A 17,670-nucleotide genomic window follows, 5' to 3' on the forward strand; every position below is an offset into this window, starting at 1 on the left:
TGTTTCTTTGCTTAAATATGCTTTCTATGCCGTGGAAAAATTAAGCAGTAGGACTGCGTAGGTTAGAATCAACGCCTCTGTTGGTTCATCCCCATGCGTGGAACTTTTAACTGAACAAAGGAAAATTTTTATTAGGGCAGATGAGGTGGATATTAAGCAAAATATTTTTGGAACTGTTTATCTTTTTAAAGTACGAAGCTTTTGAGGGAAGAGACGAGAAGAGATTGGCCAGTATTTTAAATCTGAGAGTATCACAATGTACTGAAACCCTTCAGCCTCCTAAAGTCCTGCCGCACAGGCTTCCTAGCAATTTCCTGAACACAAACCACCTCTGTTCAAGAAAGACCAAATCATGGTTGTGGAAATAGCACTTTGGATAGGCTGAGCATGTGGTTTTGCTGGTGCAGAATGCTTAAAGGATTTCAGATTGTTAGGTTTTTTTCTTTAGGAAACAGGAACTAATTATCAATTTCAGCTACCAACAAAACCAAAAAAACATTTCTAATATCAAATGAACACAGTAAAGCTAATTAGTGCTCTCTTGGACAACCACCACCAAAGTTTGATCTCAACACCCAGATGAATGAAGGTTTGTTTTGTTCATTCCTATGTAATGCTTACCACAATCATTTTCCTTTAGATATAAGATTTGCCTCTTTCTTACTTCTCCAGGTTTTGGGGGGATGGGGTATCTAGGATAGAAAAGTCATGATTTAATGTATTTAATGAGAAAATGTTAGCATCACAAACATAGTTACATAACAAAGAACCCTTTATCATGTAGACCGTCACAGTTGATATAGGGAGATGCACCTCTCTGGTCTCATCAAAGTCTTACACTGAAGGATTGGCAGTTCCATTCTCCAGGTATGAACACTGAGTTTGCATTTCTGCCACTGCATAGTGGCCGGAAGCCAGGGGAATCTGGGTACCGCAGGCGGCCCAGTTTAGCAGACACCCTCCGAGCAGAAGAGAAAATCCAGCAAACCAGCCAATAAAGAGGGCCTCCCCAAACTCCCACCTGGGCACAATCTCGGGGATGGTCTCATCCCAGAACTCTTGGACTGTCCTGTGGGCGACCCAAGAGACAGGAACAAGGGCTGTGACACCTGCTGTCCAGAACAGAATTCCTCCCAGGATTAACAGCTGCTTCTTGACATCCTGCTGTCTCTCTCCAATTCTCAAGCAGTCCAGGCCAAACCCCGAGACCAGCAGGCCTAGGAATCCCAGGCCGTTTGAGAGGAACATTAAAATCCTGGAGATCCTGAGCTCAGCGGGCAAAGCCAGGAAAGAATCAAAGTCCTTGCATTGCATCCCCACTTCCTCTTGGGTGACGCAGGTCTGCCAGAGTCCCACGGTCCAGTTTTCCATTTCATTTAAGTCCAGGTTGAGGTTTTTCCAATGTGGCAAAAAAGTTGTAATAATGGATAAAACCCATCCCAGCAGAGATAGCAAAATTCCAACGAATTGCATTGCTACTCTAAAGACTAAAGCCATTGCAACAAATCTTAGGACCCTTGCCACCTCTATAGGAGCTGCTGTCTTGTGGTGGACAGTAGTGTGACAATCTTGGTTTGATGCTGCCTGGGGAATATAAGTTTTGGTCGTTAACTCTTTGGGCACTCTGAAATGCGTTTTTGTTCTTCTTGAATATAATGTTTCATGTAAAGGACGAAGGACTCTGTTAAAACTATGAGTTGGGCTTTCTGATAAGGATTTGATCTGTTACCTTCCAATTTGCTTGGTAAAATTATATCCCCAATGCCTGATGATTATATAAGTCTAAGGATGAACAAAGAGCGCTCTATGACCCCTCACCCTAAAATACAACAGAAATCTTTGTGCTTCAATATGGATTAATTAGATTTTAAGTGGTGATAAAAGGCCAGCTCTTTCTACAACAGGACCTCATTGTAATAGCTGAATCTGAGATGTCAGAGATGCAAAACAAGACCTTGTAAAGAAAGGTAGACTGTTTCCCTATAATCTTTATCATTCTCAGGCTTCCTTAACCTACACAAGAACCTGGCCCAGGTTCTTGACTGTCACAGGGACTCAGTTGGGACTTGGCAGAAGACTTTCCCTCAGATTCCTTTGCAAAGTAGAGGCTGGTTCACTGGGTGAAGTAAAATGACGAGGCTGAGGCTGTGCCCATAGGTACTGAGGGGAGAGGGGGTACCTCAGGAAGCTCTGGATTTCATTCTGAGATTTTCTCCATCCTTGTTAAGGACTTGGGGTAAAACGTAATTTCTTAGTGTCCAGGAGGTGTTGTTTTTTGTTTTTGTTTGTTTTTGCCTAGAGCTGAGCTGTCTTCACTGTTATTTAAGCCACAAAGACAAAGCAGCACCAGGCAGGACAACTCCTGCCAATTCCAAGACAAAATAGCCACCATGGGGCTGACCTTCGAGGCGTCATCTTGTTTGTGTGTGGTTTTTTTAATAAATTTATTTATTTAATTTATTTATTTTTGGCTGCATCGGGTCTTCGTTGCTGTGCAGGGCTTTCTCTAGTTGTGGCGAGCGGAGGCTACTCTTCGCTGCGGTGTGCAGACTTCTCACTGCAGTGGCTTCCCTTGCTGCGGAGCACGGGCTCTAGGTGCGCGGGCTTCAGTAGTGGTGGCTCACAGGCTCAGCAGTTGTGGCTCACGGACTCTAGAGCACAGGCTCAGCAGTTGTGGTGCATGGGCTTAGTTGCTCTGCGGCATGTGGGATCTTCCCAGACCAGGGCTTGAACCCGTGTCCCCTGCATTGGCAGGCGGATTCTTAACCACTGCGCCACCAGGGGAGTCCTTTGTGTTTTTGATTGAAGCCACACCTGAGTGCGTGCTTCTGCCGAACAGGACCCTCTCTGCAGGGCCTCACAGGCCAGGAGGAGAGACCACGCCCCCCATTCCCAGGGCTGCCCCTGCCCCCAGGGCCACCACGCTCCTGTCCCCACAGCCAGAGGCAGGACCTGATGCGCCCGCCTGGAGCGGGAAGGACATGCAGCTTCCTAAAGTGGAGCCACTGCCCTGGACGATTCTAATCTGTGAGCCAGCTGCCCATCACATTTCTAGTCCAGGATTGGAGAAGGTCCTTTACAATGTCTCTCAACAGGGGATCAGAGAGACAGCACCCCAATCCCGACACACCAAAGTGAGCACAGGAGTCGGGTTAGATGTCCCTTCTTCAGCATTTTCCAGCGTCATACATGAAACACGAAGATGAATTCTTTCTCAGCTTTGACAAATGTTCAGAATCCCTTCGGATTGATGGCTGTCCTCAGTGTACTGCTCTGTGTAAGCAGCAGTGTAAGCTGCTCCGGTTTGCACAAAGGCACAAAGGTCCAGAAAGGGCGAGAGACTTGCCTGGGGCCTCGTCCCAGGAGGCGGGATATGGGTGACCTCGAACTTTCCTTCCAGGGGGCAGTCAAGTTAATGAAGCCCTCAAGAGCAATCGTTAACAGTTATGGAGAGATGCTTCTTCATATCGCATTGAAGCTGAACAAAAGATGGAATGGGACAGGCTGCTCTGCGGGGCAGGGCGCTCTCCATCTCCAAGGTGTTAATGAGGTGATTCTCACCTGGGCTACAGGGAGGAAATTCCTCTGCAGTGGGGAATGGACCCGGATAACCTCCAGCTCATTTATTCTTGCAGCATGTAAAACAAACAAATAAACAAACAAATAGGGGCTTCCCTGGTGGCGCAGTGGTTGAGAATCAACTTGCCAATGCAGTGGGCACGGGTTCGAGCCCTGGTCTGGGAGGATCCCACGTGCCACGGAGCAACTGGGCCCATGAGCCACAACTACTGAGCCTGCGCGTCTGGAGCCTGTGCTCCGCAACAAGAGAGGCCGCGACAGTGAGAGGCCCGCACACCGCGATGAAGAGTGGCCCCCGCTCGCTGCAACTAGAGAAAACCCTCGCACAAAAATGAAGACCCAACACAGCCAAAAATAAATAAATTAATTAATTAATTAAAAAAAAAACAAATAAATAAAATATTTGAGGACCTCCTCTGGGCCAGGCAGTAAGTGCTGAAGACACTACCAAGAGCAGTCTGGATACAGGCGCTGCCCCTGCCTCTGGGGGCTCATATTCCAGTGGGAGAGGCCATCGGGAAATAAGTAAATCCGATCATTCAAAGAAATAAAAAGAGTGGAGTGTGAGGATTGCAGGCAGAGGAAACCCTAGTGCAGCCGCCCTGAGACTGAAAGCACAAGGCCACCCTCCCCTGACCTGGGGCTCCCATCTCCACGTCTCAGTTCGTGGATTGGCCGCTTAGACCCCGGTGTTTCCAGAGGGGGATGGGAGTGAAATTCAGCCAGGAAACAAATACTACCAGCACGTCGTTCAGCGCGTGGAGGTCTGCATTCTCTCTGTCTCAGGAACGTTACGCTTAAAACGACAGACAACAAAGACAAACGAAAAAAAACCCCACACAACTCATAAACAGAACGGGAGAGGTCAGCGGAGTATGTACATTCTTAACAAGGAGAAGGTGAGAGTTACCAACCAGCCCAGTGTGCCCAAAGCCACGCATCGCGGGAAACCTCTCCGTCCAGGGCAAGGGTTGATGAACGTCCCCAGATGAACCGTCCCACAGTGTAGTTGCTCCGACCAACGAGCGTGTACGTGGAGTTTGCTCAGGAATCTGCAGTCAGTGGGGAAAGTTTGTCTCTGCCCCTAGCAGTGTCAGCTGAGGCTGAGTCTCCTTTTATGACCCAGGCTCCGAGGTCACAGAGCATCACTTCACAGACGAGGCAGATCAGGGAGAGGGAAAATAACACCAAGGTTCTGGAAGAGCTTGTGAGACGGAAGTACTTTTGTGGCCATTTCTGGAAGACAGGTCTATCATGAAAAGTAAACCAGATGGACCTGTTAACGAACCGTTGAGCAAATCTAGATGCCAGGAGATGCATGGCAAGCACTGTATAGAAAAGCCAGCCTTTCCTTCTCCCCTTGGCTTTTTGCTTTCATGCTCAAGGTTAAGTTTGTGGTCACAACCAAACTACCTGGGCTGTGGAGACCTTGACACACTTTACACAAACTCTTGCCTCTGCCACCCTGTGCCGGTTCACACGCCACCGTCCTGCCCTTTCTGCTGGTCCAGGGCTGACAGAAGGAGGGGCCAGGCTGGCTCACTGATTCAGCCTCACCTGTCTGCATCTTTGACCGCATGAGAGTCAGGGGTGCAAAGATCTGTCCTCAAGCGAGACTGGCCCGATAAAAGGAGACTGCGTAAAATATTCTCTTGGACGTGGCACTAAGGGAGAGTGGCTATTGCGGGAGAGGAGAGCAGATTTTGTTTTTAATATCAGAGCACAGTTGGTTAACAATGAATGCTCTGTTAATTTCAGGTGTACAGCAAAGTGATTCAGTTAGACATATACATACATGCACTCTTTTTCAAATTCTTTTCCTATTTAGGTTATTACAGAGTACTGAGCAGAGTTCCCTGTGCTATACAGTAGGTCAAAGTTGTCTTGAAAGGAAGGGTCGCTCCTGGAAGCTGGTGGGGGGAAAACTGAACAGCTGTTAGCTGGGGAGAGCGAGGGAGCCTCCAGGAACGAGGCTGCGTTGCAGGGCACGGCTACGTAATGCCAGATCATCTGGATTTTAGGACATAGATCATCAAGAGCCTCTGAAGGATTACAAGCAGGGATTTGACAGGGTCGTTTTTGCATCGTGGAAACCTGACTGGTGGCTCCAGTGATGAGCTCCTTTGTATCATCTAAGATACAGAAGCCACACGGATGAGGCCACCCGAAGCCAGACAGTAGCCTGGCTGCTGCTGGAAGTGCTGGTGGCCCCTGGGCAGGGCCTGCTCGGTGCTGTGTCTTCAGACTGGTGTGGGCGGCCCTGCTGCTTGGGAAGGGGCACAGGAAGAGGGGCTGAAGGAGGCAATGGGGCGGGGAACTAGATGTCCTCTGAGAGCGTGAGTCTAAAGTCGGTGGAGAGACACGAATCCCATGTTGTCAAAATCACCCTTAAAAAATTCCCTGGAGATCCAAGCACACCTCCCAGCATCCAGCACGCCGGCCTCTCCAGCGATGGGCCTGGTCCCCCCACCCAGTCCTGGGTCAAGCGCAAGATGAAGCAGTTGGCTTGGTCTGGGATCTTCTAAGATAAACGCCCACTGAACCTTAAGACACTTAGAATCAGCACTGCTGTGAGAGACGAGGGCCCTGGGGACAGCTAATCAGAGAAAGAGCAAACGTCCCAACCTCCCCAAGGAGCGTGAACCTAACAAGCTTGGATCGACCTTTCTCCTGACAAGGGCTTCAGGCAAGGGGGTTCCTCCCAACACACACAGGTTTTTTGATTAAAAGGAAACCTATAGTTTACCTTGTGTTTCTTACTATTCCTTGTCCTGCTAAATAGTAATCCTCACAACCAACACCGTGAGCTCACTAATCAGAACAAAACACCCGGTAGCCTTCGCAACCCCCAGAGCACGCCTTGTATCTACTAGGTTCTCAACAAGCATGTGTCTAAAAGATGGACGAGGTGCCTCCTTGTAGCTGATAGGGAATGTTTGTCTGCAACGCCAGCATTGGAACGCCGCTCCCCTGGCCAGTCACCTGTCCTCATGGCGACAGGCCATGCTGGCGCCTGAGCAGAACCAAGGGACTCTCAAAGATGTGAACTTGATCAACCACCTATAGTGGGATGGGAAATGTTGCCATAACATCATGAGTTGGCCATTCCCAGAGGATATCGGGATGGTCTCGGGAAAAGATGAGAAGGCTGGAGGCGAACCAAGATGATCACAGGGTGCTAGAGAGGGATGCTAGTTCTTTTTCTCATTTTCATTATATTTTCTAAATTTTCTACAAACCAGGTAGGATTCTCATAAGAAGAAAAAAAATGATAAAAGAAAAACAGATAACCTGCTGAACTAAGTTTTTAACGTTTCGTCAGATCATAATAAATAGGTAGCAATGATCAAGTGCCTTCTACTTACCAGGCACTGTTCTGAGGACTTTTACATATATTATCTCAATTAATCCTCACAGTCACCCAGTGGGGCAAGACCCTATCAGCAGCACCAGAACTAAAGCACAGGGAGGCAAGTGACCTGCCCAGGATCTCAAAGTCCTTTTTAGTGCTTTGGATGAAGGTGCCTCAATTCTCTCCCAAGAGCACAGAGATCGTAGGCCACTGGGTCCCCTGCGTCTACACTTAGCAGTGTTGTTCCAAGAAGAGCTTCTGTCTAAATCAGAACAACCTCAGGGGATTATTCCAGCTTGACTTGTGGGTTCCACCCGCAGTGGTGTGCTCGTAAATGTTTATCAGCTCTTCTCAGGTGGTGGAGCCCTGGTTTATAGACATTGCCAATTGCCAGTATGTAAATACTCTCATCAGGCTACCAATGTGAATCACTGAATGTGGAGTTAGGAAGAGACGTACCATAACCCACCATTATACAGTATTCTTACCATAGAGATACATTGATGTAAATAACCTCAAGAGCATAGATAATAATAAGGAATAAGATAATCAGGAAGTGATGTTTTGAGTACTAATACTTTGTTTTTAATATAACTTAATTCTAAGTTTATATCGTATAATTCAATTTTAATGATAGCTATGTTTAACAACCAACTCCCCAAATTCCTGAAATATTAACCCTCAGCTCTGGTGAGTCAGCTTGAGACAGCTCCAGCTCATCACTGAGACCAGCCCAGACTTTACAAATCAGGGTCTCTCAAAGGAGCTGGGGGGAAGGATTCCAGAGGTTAACAAGCTCCTGCAGGAATTCACAAACACGCTGAGGATTACCACGGGGGAGCCAGACCCCTTGACATTGCTGCCAGCTCAAGTCTGAGACCCACCAGAAGCCTGGGCTGACCCCACGCCCACCGCTGAAGCTCACCCTCAGGGCTGCGGAGAAGGCGGAAGCGCGGCTGGGCTGGGCTGGGTTTCGCCAGCCCTTTCTATTCATTCCATCTACCTCTTGATTTTTGTTGTTTTACTCAAAGTGACTTCTCTCAGCTATAGATGTGGTCCCTTAGGCCCTTCTGTTCCCTGAAACACCACCAGCTCTGTGACTCTGAGGCCTCTAGACATTTAAGACATTGGTGGTTAAAATTTAAAAAAATAATGTTTTAAAATTCAGAACACTTATCAATTACTGGGATTGATTTGATTTATAATTGCCAGGCAGTGTATTGAATGGCCCTTGAAACTTTCATCAAAGGGTTTTAGGGAGGAAGACAAAGAAAGCTCCCATCCTTGCCCACTGGAGTAAAAAAAAAAAAACCCACTTTGGTGGACATCACAAGACTGTAAGGAAACATTTATCAACAAGTAGAAATGAATATGCTCTGTGATTATAGCATGCGTGCCCGGGTCTTCACACTTACAGCCAGTGGCTTCCTGCGTCAGACAATCTTGGGGGTGGGGGGGTCAGCACCAGAAAGTTATTCCCACTGGCCTGACACGTTTTGCTCAGGACATTCTGGGAGTGAACGAACTGAGAGCAGGTGGCAGGAGGGGTTCAGTCCAGCAGAGCAGCTAGGGGGTGTATCCGGGAGGATTATGTGGACCCTTCCCTGGGGGCTGCCCTCCAGGTCCCAATGCAGAGGGGGGTGTCCGAATGTCCACACCAGGATGCATCGCCCACACGTAAGCACTGGTGTGTGAGGGGCTGCAGGTGCCCTCAGTCAGTTTCAGGTGATGGCATTTAAAAGAAGAAGTAGGGAAACCAGTGGACTCCCAGCACCAGGTCTGAAAGCCCTTTTCATCGCTGGGTGTGTGTGGGTGGAGTGTTTCTGAAAGCCTAGTTATCTGATGTTTCTGTCCTCTTAGGGCCCAGCTGAGATTTTATTCCAAGCCTGAAAAGGACTAATATTTAAAAGATATTGTAAGATCTGAGCTCTGAAGAATGAAGGGGACACCGTGTCATGCAGCGACCGATGGGACTGACGGACACTTTAATATTAAAGTATAATATACTTTATAAAGTTTAATATTAAAGTAGAATATTAATAACCAGTGTTTACTGAGCACTTACTGCTTGCTGGACGTTAGGAGAAGGGCTTTATCTGTGTTATCTTGCTTATCCTCACAAGAACCCTGTGATTAGGCGCCACTATTACCTCCATTTAATAGATAAGGAATGTGGGGTTTAAACAAGCCAACTAGCTTGCTCTACGTAGAGGAAGATTTCAGCCCAATGGCGGTTGAAATCTTGAGCTGAGCTTCAGCGGTGGGCGTGGGGTCAGCCCAGGATTCTGATGGGTCTCAGACTTGAGCCGGCTGCTGCTCAAGTAAAGGGGTCTGGTTCCCCCGTTGGCACTCCTCAGCGTGTTTGTAATCAAACACTGAAGTCCGGGTCATAATCATTTTATGCTGTGAAGAGCGACCTTTGGCCATTGTCACGATCGACTCTCCGTTTTGTCTAGAAGTGTTACCTGCTCACCCGCGGCACCCACTTAGCACAGTGTCGCCCCCTTGGACCAGAGTCGGGCGCTGAGTGCATCCGACAGCAGGGGAGCTGAACCACGGAAGCTGGGGCTGGCTTCGTGGCTGTAAAGTTAGAAACTATATCAGCAAAGGGCCTTTACAGGGAGGAATGTGGGAACTGTCCTAGCCAGGGACTCTGTCCCCACCCACCTTGCAAATAGAAATGAAAAGCCCTCTATCTCAGGATTAACTAGGTTCTTCCTTTGTAAATCCTTCCTAAGTATTAATCTAGGCTCGCAACGCTAGTGGCTAAGTTGATTTCCATTTAACAGATGGGAAAAGCAGTGCAAATCAGCGACAGCTTAGGCACCTCCTCTTGAGCAGGTGAGTGTCAAGAGAGTCCTGGAGTCCGGGGTCAGCCCACACCTCAGACACCGCAGCAGCTTCATTTTATAGGAAGTGAGGCCTGAAGAAACAACACACCTGGTTAGGACCAGCATCAAGACGAAGACCTGGCCTCTAGACTCGGACTCCAGGGATCTTTCTGAAACCCTCCCACACTGCCAGGCTCCGGCAGAAGCCACAGCCCTCACGTGGGCCCTGGCCATCAGGGTATTTGCCCTTTCTCCGGGAGAGAGACCGAATCCCATGCAAACAATAACCGTGCACCTGCCACGCACTGCAAAGTACTAGGAGCTGGGGGAGGGCCAGAAGCCAGGAGGGTGGCACGCCTTCAGGTCGGGGGGACCGGGCAGAGGCAGGGCCATGCATGGTGCCCAGGCTGGGACCACAGTAGTCCCTCTTCCCAGATCCCGGCTGGAGGGAGGATGAGGTGGGCAGTGGGGTGACAGGAAGTAACACTGGACAGATAGGCTGAGGTCGCAATCATTCAGCTCTTCCACGAATGTTTATTGAGCAGCTACTACGTGTGAGGCCCTGTGGCAGGCCTTGGGGTTAAGAAGGTGATGAAGAGATGCACAGACCTCATTGGCCATCCGTCAGGTATGGAGGCAGACAATACAAGAGTGGAAGGGAGAAACCAAATGATGGAGAAGCTGGTGAGATTCACGATGGGTGGTCTCCGTCTCTCTGAGAAAGTAACACGTGAGCCAGGAACTAACCAGTGGGAAAGTCAACCGAACGAAGGCCCGGGTGAACCTTTCCAGGCCGAGGGAACGAGAGCGTGAAGCCTCATGGGAACGCGCTTGGCGTGGTGGCGGAACCAAGCAAAGGGCACGGTGGCAGGAGACCTGTGGGCAAGGTGAGGCGGGGCCACGCGCAGGCCCGAGGTCGGAAGGAGAGGTTGAGGCGGGGGCTCCCGCGCTGGAGGCGATCGGCTCGGCCTGGGGCGGGACTGGCGGGGATGCAGGCATTCAGGTGCATCCCCTGGAAAGGGCACGGGCAGGACCTGCTGAGGACTGGCCTGTGGCGTGGGGAGGAGTCGGCGGTGTCGCTGCGGATCGCGGTTCGAGCCTCTGGGTGGCTGGTGACAACGTGTCCTGAAATGGGACAGACCCAAGGAGACGGCGCGGGAGAGAAGAAATGAGTCCTTTGGGGTCTTTTCATATCCGAGATCCTGTGAGTCATACGCATAGCGGTGCCGAGTAGGTGGCTGGATAAACGCGTCCGGTGCTCAGAGATCCGAGCTGGAGACCTGTATTGGGAGTCACGGGCCTTCAGAAGCAATTTAAAGGTCTGGACCCGACGACCCATCTGAGCAGCCAGCTGTGCCCCAGGGCCTTCAGAGCCGGCCTGGAGCGCTGGACGACGGCCACTCCAACCCAGAGCTACGCAGGCGCCCCCCCCACCCCCGGAGGGGCCGAGTCCCGGGAGGAGAGAGGGTCCATGGGTGGGGAGTGCACCTTGGGCCTCCCCATCACAGCACACCTGCCGCTGCCAGGTACCCGGCTCCCCGAACACAAGGCCCTTTGTTCTCTCAACAGCTTGTTTCACTCAGGTTTCCCCAGAGCAGCATGCTAAGGGGTCTGAAGGAGATTTCTCTCGTAAATCCCCTTGCAAAGGAAATCCTTGTGTCCCAGTGATATTTTTGGTCTTGACCTCTCTTTCCTAAACGCTTTGTTATCTGTTAACACACCTGTTCCTGCTCAGAAGCTGTAGCAGCCCACTTCCCTGGCCCCAAGGGAGGAGGTGGTAGCAACCCCCGGACCCTGTGCAGACCCTGGGCAGTTCCGTAAGACGATGCTATTTCACCGAGGCAATATGAAGGGCTTTTGAAAATCCCCACCTCATACTCATAAAATGGTCTTATTTCAGAATTATTGCATGAGTTTCCTTCCCCAGCCAAGAGAATGAGATTTCTCCATAAATCAAAGATTTATTTAAAGAAAAGGCAAGAGCTTGGGCTCTAGAATCAGAAAGACCTGAATTCAAACCCTTAACTCTGCTACCTACATTTCTGTAATGGAGACAACTTATTTCACTTCTCTGAGCCTCAGTCTCCTGATCTGTAAAATGGTATTAATAGTAACAGTTCACCAACATTCACAAGGTGACTGAGACAGCTGGGGATAATTATGGAAATTGAAAAGCACATAGGAGGCTCTCAATAAATGGGAGTTACTATTTTTATTTTGTATTTTGTCTTTCAAACCCATGTTCAGAGGATGATGGGGAACCGCATGTCTTCTGCAGCTGGGTTGTTATTGTACAGTGGCCAAGACAGGTGCCCTTTTTCAAAGTCCTTCTACACCTGGAGTCTTCTAAAACTGGGCTTTGTGCCACCTGAAAAGGCTTGGCAGGTGGGTTTGGCTTGGCCATCCTGCCGGTGAAACCCTTTCTTTCTCCCCAGATGCGCGTGAATGGTCCTCTCATCAGGTTGCTCCTCTCACACTGCACCGTCCATGGCAGTTTTATGTGACTGTCTCCTTTGCCTTCAGATTAGGAGGATCAGATGCCCCGGTCATCGACTGTGGTTCCTGTGGCCACCAGCCCAGCGGCTCCACCTGTGGCCAAGCCTGGGAGGCTGAATCCAGAGTCAGTGTTTCTTGCCAAGTTTCCCCAGGATCCTGCTTTGGGAGAAGGGCTGTTGATATTATCAGCACAAGATTTCCATCAGCCTTAGCTGGAAGGGAAATCTTATTTCCAAGAGGAGAAGAATTGATTAAAGACATTGTAAATGTGAACTACTTTGCATCTGCCCTGAATTTTTTCATCATCCATCCATCCGTCCACTCATCCATCCACCCATCCATCCATCCACCAACTCGTTCCCTCCTGCACCAGGTGTCTCCCTCCATGTTGCATTCCTATAATAAGCTAAGTTAGTAAAAATGTAATTTTTTCCCATTTGGAAGAGCCCCTTTCTTGGAGTTCATTGACTCCAAGCATTAGAACGCCTGGTCCAGCTTGATTACCTCCTCCTTCCCTGTCCCCTCCAGCCACTATAGATTCTGACATATTTGTTTGTGTTCATTGCCTTCCTGTCTCCACTAGAATGAGAGCTTCTTGCAGGCCGGAGTCCATCTGTCTTTTCACCTCTGTATCCCCAGAGCCTGTCAGAGGCAAGTCTCTGCGTATATTAGGTGCTCCGTCAATGTTTGTTGAATGAATGAATGAGTCACGCCACCCTAAGGGTTTTAGACTTTAGAAAGGGATTTAGGGGCGGGGGTCGGAGTGGCATGATGAGATTTACCTGCGGATTTCAAACAGAGTGTGAAAAAAAATCCGTGATGTTACCAATGCTGCACCACCTATTCTGGCCCAGAGGAGGAGCCAGGATGGATGCAGAGTGACTCTGGTGCTTTTGAAGCTTATGTGATGAACTTGCCACTCCTATCATCCATTCATTCAGCTGATGTTTACTGAGAACTGATCAGATGAAAGGCATTGCGGTAGGATCTCTGACTCCTGCAAAGATGGGTAGATATGGTCCCGTTGAGTTTGGAGCATGGCCCACACGCAACATTTCACATTCAAGAACTTACTTGTTACTTGATTGAATACATACATAACCGGTGCTGTGAATGCGCTCTGGGCAGTTGGATGTGGTTCCTCCTTAAAAGACAATATACAGTCTTACAGGGAAGACAAGACATCCACTTAATAACTAACATAGGTAAAGATGGGGCGGGCCATTGGCCAGAGACAGATTAAAGGAGGTGCATCGAGGGGAGAGAGGAGGGCCAGCTAAGGAAAAAGAAGAAGTAGGCTGATGTGGAGAGGTGTCGAGGAGAAAGTGGCATTTGCTATTGTATATTAATGCATATATGTGGAATCTAGAAAAATGGTACAGGTGAACCGGTTTGCAGGGCAGAAATAAAGACACAGATGCAGAGAACAAACGTATGGACACCAAGGGGGGAAAGCGGGGGGAGGGTGCGGGTGGTGGTGGGATGAATTGGGAGATTGGGATTGACATGTATACACTGATGTGTATAAAATTGATGACTAATAAGGACCTGCTGTATAAAAAAAAATTAAATTTTTTAAAAAAAGAAAAGAAAAAGAAAGTGGCATTTGAGTTTAGCCCAGGAAGTTGGGCAGGATTTGAATAAAATTCACTTTGAATGGTTTATTCCTTGCCAGTAGAGCCCGATCCCAGGTCGGAGTTCTTTATCTTTCTCCTTGATGTTTCTTTACTAAAGATTCAGCTCCAACCATCAGACGCTGTGAATAAACCTTCCTCATGTGAATTTTATCCCACGTGCCCTCAGCGTTCGATTGGACTGCTAAGGCATCATGACTCCTTCATAATTTGAAAGTTATTTTTATAAAGGTGAAGCTGTCAAGCAGTCCCATGATCCTTATTGTAAGGAAAAGACAAAGATATTTTACTTCACTTATGACGTTCATGCAACCCTTACTTGAATCTCTGGTAACAATGGAGAAAATCATGGTCTTGGGGAAAAAAATACCAAACACCATGCTTCTTGACAAATTTAAAACCTGTCATGGAAAAACAAAACTGCTTTAGGAAATCAAAGTAGAAGCAAATCTTTAACAACCAAGGACTTAATTTATCGTCAAAGAGACACTAGAAACTATGAGATAGAGTGTTAATACGTCATCAATCAAAAGAATCAGAGAAGAATGGACTTTGAATTATAAGGATAGGCACTATAGCAAATGTTTCTTAAATTTGAGGAATTTACAGGGAAATAATTTTTAAGTTCTCTTAGAATTTGCTCATGAATCCCAGTTTGAGAAAACAATGACTTAAATCAAAGTCTTTTTATGAAAATACCAAATGTAAGTTGCCACTGTAAGTTTTCTCTTTATAATCGCTAATTTTGAAAAATTTTCACTAAGGCAAAAATACAAAATGAAAATTTTGCAGATGTTTAGGCATCTGTGATTCTCAGTTTGAGGAACTTTGTATTTCAGAAGATTACAGTTAAAGTAAACAGGATGTCTGGGTGCCTGAGAAAGAGTAGTTGCTGTTGTCTTTACATGATATACTGAAAAAAAATTAAATTGTAATTATAAGTGGCTACAACCTATGATAGAAAATAGTAGAATCCAGGGATCCTATTTTTACTTATTAATTTATAATTTATATCCTACCTAACCTACTTCTCTAAAGAATCTGATGTTGGCAAAGACACTCATAAACTCTGCACAGCAACACAGCTGCAAGAATTTTTCGTTTTACTGATTTATCACTTTTCCACCAGAGGACGTGCAACTTTAAAATTTTGAAGATTACATGAAAAGCTTGGTTTATGCAACCATCTTTAATATCAAATTCATGCAAAGTAAACTCTTCGCTTGAGCAAAGACTAATGTGCATCCTGTCTAAATTATTAGATGAAAAGTTACTGTTAACATATTTATCGTCGTTGCAACGAGAAAATGGTCATGGTTGGGAAATAACATTCGCTTTCACCAGTGCATTCTGTGTGCTGTGACCTGCTGTTTTGTCTGATTTCCCTGCTGGTTGGATGTTTGGGAGAGTCCTTAAAGGCAATGGCCATATGCTATCCCTTTCTGGAAGTTTCTTTCTACTCCTGGCGCATTGGGCCCTTCAGAGACTGTCTTGCTGTGGCCACTCAAAACAAGGCTTCGACCGCTCGGCCTCCTCTTGCCCAGTGGCGCCTACGCCCTCTCTTCTCTGCCAATCCGCCCTCTGTATTGTCCTTGTTCTTAGGCCTAGCTTCCAGCACAATTCTCAGCCCTAATTTTTTTTTTTTTTTTTTTTTTTTTTGGTTTTTGTATTCCTTGCAGTTGCCTCAGATGAGAATTTCTGTACCCACCCCCAATGCAAGGAACCCCAGCCCTGGTCCCCCAGTGTGTCCAGAACTTTGCAGTGGCTCCTTTATGTCTGTCAAGTAAAGAGAACGAAGCGTTGCTAAGGACTCGAGGACCTAAACTGGGTTGTGATACTGTGTGCGATATTTTGTGAGGTCTTTGTAGAGCAACATAAAAGAAAAGGAAATCTGCTTCCTCACAACAAAGTTTTGATTGATAGTTTTTGTTTCTTTTTTATCTTCTGGCCTCATTCCATAAAGGGATTCTGAGGTCACTGAAACAAAGACTACAGTCCAAAAGGTGTTTGGAAGAAATGATTCTAATTTTACTAAGGCTGAGAGATAACTAGAGGACCAGCTGCCTACGAGACCCCAGAGCACTCCCCTTGCTGCCACAGCTGTGGGTCAGAGTCCCCTTCATCTCCAGGTTCTGAGATAAAGAGAACTCAAGGGCTCACTTGCCTCGGATGCCTGACAAGTTTCTGGTCCAGCCCTGGATTGCTGCAAACCATAGGCCCTGGCGGCCACTGTAAGTACCAGGGTTCCAGGCACTGAAGACGGGTCAAACGCATTTCCAGCTGCCATGGTCCAGTGTGATGAGTGTACAGAGGAGAAAAGGGCAGGATGCTCTGGGAGCTCAGAATGGCAGCTCCTGACCCAGAACGGGGAAAAGATGACGTAGAAATGATGACCTATCATTTCAATGTGGAGGAAGCACAGAGCAAAGATGGAGGTAGGCCTCCGGGCAGAGGAAACAGCAGGTCTGGGGCCGGGAGGCAAGAAGCCCCACGGTGTCCCGATGGCTCTCCAGTCGGGGTCATCTTGGGCTGACCCCGAGAATCTCCACAGGCAAGGCCATGCCCTAGAATGAAGCAGCCTCCCATCTAAGGCCACCCAACTAAGTTCTGGGTTCAGTTGTACCTCCATCTGCAGGGACCTCCGGGCTCAGTCACCTGGAACGGCTCCAGTTTGGGTGGAAGGCTGTTGTTTGCTGGAGATGTTGGGTGCATGGGGGGTCTAAACCTCCACACACATACAGGGTGGAATTTTCTCTTTTTGCAAGTGAGGAAAGGCAGAGATAGAGCCACGCTCTCAGTCCCTGCATGGTTTCCCAGAGCACCCCTCCAAGGCCGACAGAATTCCATTTAATCCGTACTTTCACAAAGACCAACTTATCACGCGAACCCCAGCCATCTTCCGTAAAGGTGGGTGAGGGAGATTTTGCTGATCCAGACTAATACAAAGAATTCTTGAAGTTTTCCCTCAGGGACAAAATATGCCTCACATGTGTGGTACAAGCCTCCTTAGAAGTCGCTTACGTTAAAGAGAAGTGACTACCGGGCACTGGCAGCGCTGCCACCTTGGTGACCTATTTACTCTTCCCTGGGGGCAGCTGGCTGCATTTTTTTGTGCTGGGAACCCTACACAGACCTGTGGCCACCTGGCCCGATCCCAAGCTGATGGACTTCAACCCCAGCAATGACAGAAATATCACTTAAACAATCTCCCATCTATTAAGCTAGCACAATTTTTCTTTTTAAAGAATAAAGCACAATGCTGGCAGGACTTTAAGGAAATAAGCACATTCATACCCTGCTGGTGGCCCTTTAGAGTGGTTCCTCTCTCTCCTGAGAAAAATTGGACAATGTGTAACAAGAGCTAAGAACGGTTTGACCCAGTAATTCCACTTTTGGGAATATGCTACAAGAAAATAACTCCAAAAAAATATACAACATAATATGTACAAATATATACACAGCAGCTGCCGTTCAACACAGTATAAAACTGGAAACGGGCCAGACACACACAATAGGGGAAACCGCTAAGCAAATTATGTGTTGACATGAAATACCCTATGGCCATTAACAACGACAAGTGTCCTGGACCATGCCAGCGTGTTCAGAGCTGGATATTTAAGCCATGATAGAATGTAAAGTGGTATGCCCCTGCTGAGGGTGACTATATTTTTTCAAAGTATGTAAGTATTCTACAGGGCTTCCCTGGTGGCGCGGTGGTTAAGAATCTGCCTGCCAATGCCGGAGACACGGGTTCGAGCCCTGGTCTGGGAAGATCCCA

The 17,670-nt window shown here is 47.8% G+C and overlaps 1 protein-coding gene across 1 annotated transcript; it reads right to left on the reverse strand.

The window, feature by feature from the left end:
* Positions 1 to 743: 743 nt before the first annotated feature.
* CLDN24 (claudin 24) lies at positions 744 to 1,497 on the reverse strand. The gene has a single exon (XM_027123024.1). It carries the CDS (start codon positions 1,495 to 1,497, stop codon positions 835 to 837), a length of 663 nt encoding a protein of 220 aa, XP_026978825.1. The 3' UTR covers positions 744 to 834.
* Positions 1,498 to 17,670: the final 16,173 nt, after the last annotated feature.

The sequence above is a fragment of the Aethalodelphis obliquidens genome, unplaced genomic scaffold (assembly GCF_003676395.1).
Source record: "Aethalodelphis obliquidens isolate GAN/ISIS:26980383/991018 unplaced genomic scaffold, ASM367639v1 scaffold25, whole genome shotgun sequence".
NCBI classification, from domain to species: Eukaryota; Metazoa; Chordata; class Mammalia; order Artiodactyla; family Delphinidae; genus Aethalodelphis; species Aethalodelphis obliquidens.